Source organism: Glycine max, chromosome 3 (assembly GCF_000004515.6).
Source record: "Glycine max cultivar Williams 82 chromosome 3, Glycine_max_v4.0, whole genome shotgun sequence".
NCBI classification, from domain to species: Eukaryota; Viridiplantae; Streptophyta; class Magnoliopsida; order Fabales; family Fabaceae; genus Glycine; species Glycine max.
Genome location: NC_016090.4, coordinates 38,846,453 through 38,857,657, shown reverse-complemented (window position 1 = coordinate 38,857,657; position 11,205 = coordinate 38,846,453). Strand labels below are relative to the sequence as shown.

Here is an 11,205-nt window from a genome sequence, read left to right as displayed (position 1 = left end):
GCATGGGCTGTTCTATGATTTTGATGACTCTTAGAATATTTCCTGGATATGAAAATCCATTTATTATTGATTTTTTTTTAATAGTTTTCTTCTCTTTTGACATTCCTGGTAGCAGGTGATTGAAGATATGGAGTTTGTAACTCATATCAGAAATCTTTTTTTGTCTACTCAAAATTACTCAATCCTACGTCCTAGTCAAATACAGGGTAGTTTGAAGAGCTCATCTGAGGTAAGCTTCTGTCTTCACTTCTCTACATTCATGTGTCTTCATGCTGTATGAATGTGCAGATTTGAGTGGGTAAAGGGGTTTGAGTGACTGTTAAAATGGCATTTTTAAACACGCTAATAATATAGCAAGCAATTGGAACTGTGTCATATCGGTTATTTTTTAACCCAGATGTGTTGATCATTATCATGAGGTTTATATTTCTTGCCTTTTCCAGCTGGATACATTGAAGGAAAATTTGTCTTCAGATATTATGCCTACTTGCTTTTACGATACACAGAAATCTATGAAAAGTGAAACAGCAGATGTTTTAATGCCCCTTCAATGTTCTGGGACTGGGAGGAACTATACACCTTCTGCTCATGAGAAAATGTCTGATAATGTGGCCAAGCAAGAGGGACCTGAATTGTACAATGATGAAAGTTCCATTTTGCTTCAGTCAATATCCAATATGATGAATGTGGACTGTAAGGAATTTGAAGAGATGAAACCTCTATATGGGATGAAGTATGAAGGTGGAAGTAGTGGCGACTGCAAAGATATGAGATTGGAATCAGAAAAAAATGTCTCATCATATTTAAATGATTTTGTTACAGATAATGCTAGCTTCAATGATTTAATATGTCCATCAGAAAAAGTCAGAGTTGATTCTGCATGCTTTCCTTCAGTTTTTCTTGATACAGTTGTTTGTGAAAGTGATAAATTGCATTATGCGGATATTAACCAAAAAGGGGCATTGAATTTTGCCCAACCTTCAGAAGCAAACTCCCAGCAACATATTGAAAAGTCAAAGTTTCATACTGAGCCTTGTTACAAGGATATCTCAGACTTTCAAACTGAACCTTGTTATAAGGATGCCTCACAGATGTTGAATTTTCCTGCTGGCTGTGAGCTACATGAAGCACTTGGACCAGCTTTTTCGAAAGTGGGTAAATGTTTTGATTGGCCAACACAGGTTAATCAAGAAATGAAACCTGTTGAAATGTCAGATGAGATTAGCACTAGCCAATTGACTTCTGAATCTTGTCCAGAACATCTTTTGGAAGCAATGCTGGTCAACATTAACCATAGTAATAATGATGTTAATAGTGAATTATCATTTTGTACATCAAAGCAATCTGCAATGGCCTCTGCAAAAAATCATGAAGCTTCTATTCACAATGTGCATACTATTAATTCAGAAGGCTATTTGATGGATCAGCTCTCTCTTGTCAGAGAGGACAAACACCATTCTTTGAGTTCATCATCAGGGATATGTGGTGTGATGTCCTCAAAAGGTGTTTCATCTACATTTCATAGTTCAAATAGTGGACAGCTTGAAAGGTCGTCTGAACCATCCAAGAACAGCAAAAAAAGGGCCAGGCCAGGGGAAAGTTGTAGGCCTCGGCCACGGGATAGACAACTGATCCAAGATCGTATCAAGGAGTTGAGGGAGCTGGTGCCAAATGGAGCAAAGGTATCTTGCTGGAATCTGTTTCCTAATTGTTTTTTGGGTTGAGTGATGATCTCAGATCTGGTTCATGTGGCTAAAATTTTTATTGTAACTTCAACAGTGCAGTATTGATTCACTCCTGGAGCGTGCAATAAAGCACTTGCTCTTTCTCCAAAGCATAACTAAACATGCTGACAAGCTAACTGACTTTGCTGATACAAAGTCAAAGGTAAGGTTTTAGGCAATTTTAGATATTTGTCCGATGGTCCATGGTCTATAAATCTATAATAAATAAATTACACAATATTTCTGGTCAACTAGAGATTGATAATCGAACTTCAAGATATGCATAAACGAGTCATGTGGTTTAAAACAATAACATTTACCTCCCCTTGACATGTTCCTTTAGGGCACAGTTCTATTGAACCATAAGATTTTATTTATTTAATTGTTATTTAGGATAGCAAGTTCTTAAGTGCCACCCAATCAGAAATTGTTGATTTAGTTCCAAGTTCCAACATTTTCTGCATTTGGACTTATCTCCATTGTTTAATACTACCCCAATTTTGCAGTTGCATCACAAGGAAGCAGACATTCTTGGATCCTCTAGTTATGATCAGGGCTCAAGCTGGGCCATGGAGGTAGGGGGTCATCTGAAAGTTCATTCAATATTAGTGGAGAATCTTGGTAAGAATGGACAAATGCTTGTTGAGGTACGAATGACTTGAAAGTGACATTTTGATTTATTCTATATTAGTGATTAATTAAAAATTATAACACATGAGAAAACTCCTGATGAGAAATGGAGCTTAGTGGCACTTGGTTGAAGGTCTAAGAAATTGCTATTGTTGTCGATACAATCGGTTATTGAGTTTGTTTCTATACTAACTAATTATGCCTTCTGGTGTAGATGCTCTGTGAGGAATGCAGCCATTTTCTTGAAATAGCAGAAGCCATAAGAAGTTTGGGCCTTACCATTTTAAAGGGTGCAACAAAAGCTCATGGTGAAAAGATATGGATATGCTTTGTCGTCGAGGTAATTTCACAACTCAAAGTTAGCTTTATTTTTTATGCAATTAACCCTATTTATTACACCATTTTCTTTTTCACAAGACTAAAGAACTGACATAAAATTTCTGGAATCTTGGTCTATAATTTAATTAAATATATTGCAAAAAATTCAGAATACCGATTATCTACTAGCACATTGTATGCTTAAATTCAATTATTCACCTAGCTCCACCAGTCAATCTTAGTCCTAATTTTATTGCATTTGATTGGATAAAATATATACCTTTGTAATTGAAACTTTTAAGTGGATTTGTGTCTTCCATTTTTTGATATATGATCTTTATTGTTTTTTTCATATCTCTTTCCAGTGTAAATAGTGTAAGCTTACTTGATAAATTCAAATCTACTTAGCTGTTACTCATCCCTCTTCACTAATAAAACCTTAGTGTATAGAAAGGTGTCTCTTGACCACAGAAAATTGTAGTTTCATTTCTCCATTTTAACCAGTTCGTTCAATTACATGGAATGACCCTTGCAGATGAAGCCACCTAGTTCATAATATTAATTATTATAAAAAATATATATATGCTAATTGAAGCTGTTGTAATATCATAATTCATGGCATTAGGCTTCAGTAGAACAATATATTTGATAATAATTCAAATTCAAATTTCAATGGAAACTTTATATAAGCCATTTGCATTCCTTAAATAAGAGAATTAAGTACTCAAATTCAAAATATTGTACATAATATATGAATTTTAGTTGAGTAGAAATTTGCGGTGTTGAGTCATGACTGTAAGTCTTTATACTCTGCAAGTTAATAAACAATGTGGCTTCTGAAAGTGACAACTTATTTTGCTTTAATCTTTGAAAGTTTTCATCTATACAAAGTACAATCTAATCCTCCCCGGCATAAAATTATTTGCAAGTCGAACACTCGATAAGCTTGTTGACAAGTTGATGTTGAGGGACCATTTTGTATAGATGGGACTTTTAAGGACAAAGTCAACACAAATTATCTTTAAGAACAAAATACATTAACTCCATTGATTGTTGTTGATGAGTAAACTATGTATCACAGGGTCAAAACAACAAAAATGTACACAGATTGGATATCTTGTGGCCGCTTGTTCAAATACTGCAATCCAAGAGCACGGTGTATTCACAATAATAACAGTTTGGTTTTTGGAAACTATGTGGCCACTCATTGGCAAGTGTAACTCATTCTTGATCTTTGAAATGAAATGATGTGGTTATGTGTGTGTTTTAAATGATTGAAATGTGTGATTGTCATTGTTTATGTTTGACATTGAAAATAGCACAATACGTTGAACATATATTAGTGTCACCCTTGCCTTCCAAAAATAAATAAATAATATTAGTGTTACTCTTTTCATGTCTCAGACTTCTCGTTTAATTACGACGTACATTAACTTGAGAAATTGTGTTGAATGTGCCTTGGAATGCATGATTCGTGTAAAACAAAAGAGTATTTGAATTCACGTTTGAAGAAGTGTTAAACATATATTCACACTCTCCACCAATGTAGAGAATATGCTGTGTTTGATTTGGCGTTCTTCAAAATTAGACTTGTGCTAGTTAATTGAAGCTAGAAAAATATAGTCTGTACGTCTTTTTAAGTAAAGCTTACATATGTAAGCAAGCACAAACAAACACAGATTAACCTGATTAACCTCCGCTCCTTGTTTGTCAAAAAAAAAAAAAACTTCCACTCCTTAAATACCCTATCAAGTTTATTATAATAAATAAACTTCAAGATTCACTTTAAACTATTTATGTACATGAACCAAGTTCAAGAGTTTATAAACTTTCAAATATTAAACGCTCATAAATAATTCATGTGTGCCTATATATACTAATAAAAAATATTAATTATTTGTTTTATGGGCAAAAAAAATTTATCTTTTTCTTAAATAACTATTAATTTTTTTTCTTACTCCCTTTGTCCTGTAATAATTGTTGTGTAAGAAAAAAAAATTATTTCAATATAATTGTCATTTTAGTTTTTAATGTAATATTAATTAATTTTTTTATTTATATCCCTTAAAACTAATTAATGATGTGACTTAAAAGCTAAAAATAAATTAATAATAATAAGGTTAATTTTATAAAATTGTTATTCTTTTTTATTTATTTATTAGTAAAATAATTTAAGATGACAATTATAATCAGATGGAGAGAATATTAAATACTTGATAAATACTCCAAGTGCATATTGATTTTAAAATTGTCAAGTTGTAAATTAAATATATAAATTACCTACCCATAAAAACTATTAAATAAGCTCAAGCAGTCAAGCTTCATATCTTTATTTAACAAACTCTGTCTAAGCTTTGCATTTAGCTTGTTTCAAATAAAAAATAAGCTAAGTTTGATGACCATATTCTTTTTTCAAGACGAACTTAAAACTTTGTATTTAAACTCAAGTCATATATACATCTAAGGCGGTGATAGTCGTGGATGGTAACAGTGAGGTGGTGAAGAAGAATGGGTGAAGGGAAAAACTATTACTAAACCATTCACTTATTTTCTACTAAATTTATTTTAATTAATGGTCCAGATAACTTGCATCAAATGTTTGGTGTATAGTAGAACTTATAAACGGAAACCATTAAAGCAAGAGTTATGTTGGAAGTCCAAGGCGCTATAATTTTTTTAGCTGTAGAAATACAAAACAGATAAAAAAATGTATAACTCACGCCGTACTCAACCAATTGAATTGAGGTGTCATAATTTGACGTCAATAGAAGAAAATACATACACAAGTAACTTGGAATTCCGTAAACCAGTCGAAATAATAGGAAGAAAATTGAGGATTACTATCCAAGTCATTAATAAGAATATTGGCAATTGCTGTCTTTAGTTTCCTACTTTCCTATACAGAATCTAAACAAGAATATATCTTTTTTGAAGCAAAAAATAGATATCACGAATCTAAACAAGTCCTATTCAATAAACACTAACAAAAAAAGAAAAACAAGGAAATAAAGCAAATTAAATTTCTCCCATAAGATAAAATTAATTTAGACATAAATTAAATCAACTTATGAAAAAGCTAAATAAGAACACTTTTATAAACATTGAAATTTATAAATTGATTTATGAGAATTACCTTCTTATTTTCTAAAAGCTATCCAATCATAAACTTAATAATATCCTGCCAAAATTTGTAGTGCCTTGTTGAGTGTTGAAGGTCTTTTTAATGTTTAACCATAAAAGTTATCCAATCATAAACTTAATATCTTGTCAAAATTTGTAGTGCCTTGTTGAGTGTTGAAGGTCTTTTTTATGTTTAACCATAATCAGGTGAAAAACTCGAGCATACATTTCCATTACCATACCAAGTAAAGAACCAAATGAATAAAAAATAGGAAACACAAATCCATGTGACAACGTGAAGATCAAGCTTAGTTCAATAGCAACTGCAAGTGCCAGACTTCACCTTTCGATCAAATCCGTTGGACAGAACGAAATTGACACCCAGTCTGAATGAACAGGCTATGATCATTTTTCCCCCTCTTCGTATACAAGTTTAGTAATCGAAAGACAGTTTCTAATGTCAAGCAAACGGAAAATTAGCATACATATATTAATAATTATAAATTATACATAATCCATCGGACAGAAGGTACATTCGTTCTGAACCAGACAGAGACCAAAGCCAAATCCTGGAGAAATGGAAAATGGGTATAATGAGCAACCAGGAACAATCCGAGAAGTCCTTTCAACTAATATGTTTTTGTTTTGGCAGCCTTCTTCTTGGGTTGCCTTCTAGGAATAGAGTTTTTCATCCCAATGAAAAACAACAATGCCCCGAAGAGAGCCATATTCTGCAAGGAGTACAATATTCCATAAACAATTGCAACAATAGGTGAAGAATCGTTGTGACAACAGCTCAAGTTTAATCATTCCAAGTTCCAACATGGGAAAAAAACCTGTTCTTACCTGAGTAAATTTGATGAAAAGTTGGATAAATTCTTTGTCCTCACTGTGATAATTGTAGAAATCATACAGTATTGGAGTAGTGATCACTTGATGCAAAAGCTACAACAAGGAGAAAAGAACCAACGCTTGAAAAAATTGAGCACTTGAAAAGCCAACTTCAATTTCATAGAGAAAAGTCAAGCTACAAACCAAAAGGAAAGCTCCAAAAGAGCTGCTGAGTATGAAAAGAATCCCTCCAAGGCCCTTGAGAGCAATAGCCCCAGCCACTAAAAATTTCATCTGTTAATGACATCAATCAAATAAATATACGTGTTAGAAACAAAACATCATAATATGAATGCTAAAAGGAGTACTTGATTGGATGCAAGAACATGTTGATATAAGAATGCACTAGATGCATGACAGCTATAACAATGCAAGAAAGTTCAATTATTTTCCACTACAATGTTTCATAACTTCCCCACCTCCTGCCTGCACCCATTTCATTTTTTAGAACATTAATCTTTTTTTTAGAAAAAAAAAACTATTTTTCAGTTTATATTTATGATTCATGTCCAACACAATGACAATCCTATTACCTGCTTAGAACTCAAAATTGGGTATGTGCTGCAAACAGTCAAGCAATAAGTGTCAAGACCAAAATGAGAAGCCCTATATAAGTTAATACTTCGTCCATATTACATTGTCTTATTTAAACATGTGCAGTTATAAGGACAAAAGCATTATTAAATACCATGTATAGTTTCATTTTATCAAGAATTAATTAGACACTAGACCTATACTTAATGACAGAAAAATGCATGAATTCACAAGCAGTGTCCAACTCCATGTCACACTCCTGTCAAACTTAACCACCTTTTCCTTCTTTTGTTCCTATCAAAGAACTTGTTTATCTGTTTAGTGGTGTTTTAATCATGCTTTCCTTAAATGATAGAATAAAAGAGACCGAGAGACTAACATCAATATCTGGAAGTTGAAAGCCAACTTTAGAATGTACTTGATGTGCAAAGGCATCAAACTTCGGTCTGAGTGCTTTTGCTGCGGGTCCCCCATCAACTCCATAAGAATTAAATCTTACAAGAATGAAAATGGAGGGAGGATAAATAAAGAAAATCCATAAAAATTAAAAGAAAAATAAGTAACAATTGAGTGCTTTGTGCTTCCAGAATCAAAATGTCAAATGGAAAGAATTTATAGCTTCTAATGCCTAATTAAATGTAAACAGGGAGCAATATCAAGCAACACCATCAACTTGTCCAAAAATATAATGGATGAGACTATAAATCGGATCATTATTGAATGCAAGCATCAAATTTAAATAGGAATTAAACATGGGAAAGTATAGAAAAGAAAGGGGCACATTATTCCACTGCAATACAATCCACTAAAAAAACTAGCAAAGGCAATCAGAAATTCAGTTACAGTGTGAAATAGAGATCATAGATTTGTCTCCCTCAATCTATGGCTATGCCTTAACTTCAATATAAAGACATGCAATTGAACCATAACTTGATACAAGATAAATCTCATCACCGTGCCCCAACACTCTGGGAACAGGTTAGGGTCAAGGGTTAACTAATGAAGACCAAATGTTTATACCCTCATTTTTACAAAAAATAAAATAAAATTTAAATGACATTAATCACCTAAGATTACCAAATTTTCCACGAATAAATTTCCCAGTTTCAAAGTAACACATTATAAACGGACAAAAAAAATTAATAACACCCTCTACAACATCACAACACACAAGTTGCTTAACTACAAGCACAAAGTACCCCGCGCCCACACTACTTCTTAATTGCTAACTGGTAACTCGTAACAAAACATAGTCAAATTCATTCATAAACTACACAAAAGTTAGCTTACCAAAAACCGAAACCGTTAATGTTAACTTCTAATGAATTAAAACGATTCCATAACGTCAGCAACTACACCACAGTGATAACAATTATAATCAAATCACGCAAGAAGATCTAACTACCCTACCAAAGAAATGAATGCACGCATTAAACAAATCTGACACCACGACGTATAACAGAATCGCAAAAAAGTCAAAAAATAAAAAAACCTAAAAAAATAAGAAAAAGTTCCGGTTCCATGCAATTGAACTAAGTGAAAAGACAGATCTGCTGAATCGTTTTGACGAGTCAATTGTGCGTAATAGATCCAGGCAGAGAAAGTGAGAAACTAATAACAACAACAACCAACTCAGCAGAAATTGAAAAATTAACTCAGTCAAAAACAATAAATTACTGCAACCACTGAAAATAACAACCATGCATGATTCGAAGTGCAGAGAAAAGGATCAGTGAGAACTGAGAAATAAGAACTAACTCTTGGTAAGCGGAGAGGATGAAAACGGAGGCGAAGAGGACTCTGCCGAGAAAAGAAGAGAACGCCATTTAGAGAGAGAGGAAATCTAGGTGCTTGAAGAAAGCTGGTTTTTCTTTTCCCGGTCAGAGCGAGAACGAAAGAGAAACAGCGAGCGAAGCTCAAATTGAAAAAAGGGTGAGGGAAGGGTAGCATAGTCTTTTCGATCTGGCAAATGCGTGGAACAGTCTTGTTAGGCGACTCTCTTTCGGCGGCTATGGGCTCAATTAATGACACACGTGGCCCAATGGGCCGCGTTTATTCCGTTTATCAACTTTTTAAACCGAGTTTAAACACAGGTTACTCCAATCTTATAAAATGTCAGCATGATGATGGCTTGCACCTTCTATTATATTTTGGAAAATCCATTCTAAAATATAAATTTATATTCCATCTGATGCCGTAGTGGGAATGGATTATATAAATGTCTAGCATGATTACACCTTTTTTATGGGTCTTGCTAGTCCCAAAGACATTAGACAAGAAACTAAAGAAAAAATATTTAATACAAAATCATAAAAGAATGTAAAAAAAATCATGAATGACCTAATTTTTTATTTTTTAATTTGATTATTTACTATTAAAAATGAAGGGTACTTTTTGCAGTCAATGATCGACCAAAAGTGAAATTACACATTTACACTTTGCTGTAATGGATATCATCATAAATTTTGTTGATAATGCGTGTGGAATTATAGTTTCATATTTGAATTGTGATTTTCATTATATCCTATTCTAAAAATATTTTTATATTTGGCCCAAAAAAATATTTTTATTGTAAATTGAATATGTATGACATAATTGAAAATATTTTATTTTCTATCCTAAATGTTTTGAAATATTTTAGTAGAACTCAATTTTAAAAAAAAAAACTCATAGACACTGATAAAACACACACACACACATAAATTGCTTGGGCTGGGAGAATGTTAAAATAAAATTTCTTGGGCTGGGCTAAACCAAATCCCTTAATTAAAGCAGGACTTCAATAGGATTGTTGATGTTGTGATATTCACGATCAATATTCTTAGAACTTATGAGAAAACCAAATCATGTAGTTTATTAATTATATTAGTTTCGTGACAGTTTTTTTTTTGTTATTGATTATTTGTAGAAGAAATTTACTTCTTTTCATAGTAAATCAAATATATTTCTTGAATTGATTAAATAAAAGACAAATGTATAACAAATTCCCCCATAATTTTCCTTAAAACCTCCGCATATTAACTTAGTTCTACTTTTGGTATGATCTCGCAAATCCATATTGCCAAAAATGACTTGTAATTGGACATGTCATGATGAGCATAAGTGGGATTACGAAATACACAAAGAATACATGCAATAATATAAAAATTTTAAAAATTAGAAAATATGTCATATTTCCATATCAATTATATAATATAATGTAAAAATTTAAATGTAATTAAAATACTTAGTAAATTAAAAATATGTTTTTTTACAAGAAAAATCAATGTTAAGTTAGCAGCAATCATCATAAATATAATTGAACATTAACATATACTTAATTATTAATACGTTATTCTCAAATAATAAGGATGTGTTTAGTTTAGGTTATTTAATTATTTTTAGGTTATTTAATAATAAATGAAAGAAAGTAAAGTTTCAACTTTTTTCTTAATATTTTTATTCAATTTTATAAAATTAATGTCAAAATGACTTTTTTATTTATCACATATTTTTATTTATTTTATTTTTCTTTTTTCTTATTTTTATCTATTTTATTTTTCATTATTATTTTTTCGTTTTTAACCAAAGACATGTTAGATGTTCAGAATTATAAAATTAGTTGGATGATTAAAAAAAGTTTAATTTCTGTTAAAAAAATCTCACAATTTAATAAGTAAAAAAAAAAAAAAAAGTCTAACATAACACTTGTCGATAAAAGAAAATGCATGTTACCTGTCCAAAGACTAGAGTTCAAAGGTCAGGTCACTGGTGAGGTGGACGGCCGAAACCAACTGAGAGTTGAGAGCAGACAAAAGCATATTCCTATACATAGGGGCATAGGCACAGAAGTATCTGTATTCAAGAAAATATTTATATTTTCGTGTAAAATAATTTTAGTATTTCAATGTTTTTTTTCCAATATTTTTTATTATGATTTGACTCATTTAAAAAGAGAAAAATATTTATAATTAATTAATTAATAATGAATATTATTTCTTATGCTTTA

At 31.7% G+C, this 11,205-nt stretch overlaps 2 protein-coding genes across 7 annotated transcripts in view; one reads left to right on the top strand and one right to left on the bottom strand.

Moving 5' to 3' along the window:
- The window catches only part of LOC100776869 (transcription factor EMB1444), an 8,980-nt gene extending 4,912 nt beyond the window's left edge, over positions 1-4,068 (top strand). For 2 of the 5 annotated variants that reach the window (XM_041014092.1, XM_014773824.3), the window contains 6 exons: positions 116-229; positions 444-1,682; positions 1,780-1,887; positions 2,231-2,371; positions 2,569-2,694; positions 3,754-4,068. In XM_041014092.1, coding sequence (XP_040870026.1) covers positions 116-229; positions 444-1,682; positions 1,780-1,887; positions 2,231-2,371; positions 2,569-2,694; positions 3,754-3,843 — 1,818 coding nt within the window. In that variant the 3' untranslated portion in view covers positions 3,844-4,068. Of the gene's footprint in view, positions 1-112; positions 230-443; positions 1,683-1,779; positions 1,888-2,230; positions 2,372-2,568; positions 2,695-3,753 lie in introns of all 5 variants that reach the window. The other 3 variants (XM_014773822.3, XM_014773823.3, XR_001387544.3) reach the window with 2 other exon arrangements.
- Positions 4,069-6,080: 2,012 nt separating this feature from the next.
- On the bottom strand, positions 6,081-9,403 carry LOC100817488 (uncharacterized). Of its 2 annotated transcripts, XM_003521234.4 has the most exons (5): positions 8,976-9,403; positions 7,597-7,711; positions 6,828-6,917; positions 6,639-6,737; positions 6,081-6,523 (listed from the first exon to the last, which is right to left on the bottom strand). In XM_003521234.4, exons 1-5 carry the CDS (start codon positions 9,041-9,043, stop codon positions 6,422-6,424), a joined length of 474 nt encoding a protein of 157 aa, XP_003521282.1. In that variant the 5' UTR covers positions 9,044-9,403; the 3' UTR covers positions 6,081-6,421. The 2 variants fall into 2 exon arrangements, with proteins under 2 accessions (XP_003521282.1, XP_006576935.1); XM_006576872.4 differs by lacking the exon at positions 7,597-7,711 and having other exon boundaries at positions 8,976-9,182.
- Positions 9,404-11,205: the final 1,802 nt, after the last annotated feature.

Bases quoted from the DNA above. Each gene is read 5' to 3' on its own strand.
- LOC100817488 (XM_006576872.4), bottom strand. From the start codon at position 9,167: ATGCTACCCTTCCCTCACCCTTTTTTCAATTTGAGCTTCGCTCGCTGT. The intron at 6,918-8,975 runs GTTAGTTCTTAT...TGTCATTAACAG, and splicing joins ATCCTCTCCGCTTACCAAGA to ATGAAATTTTTAGTGGCTGG. The intron at 6,524-6,638 runs GTAAGAACAGGT...TACTCCTTGCAG, and splicing joins TTTTCATCAAATTTACTCAG to AATATGGCTCTCTTCGGGGC.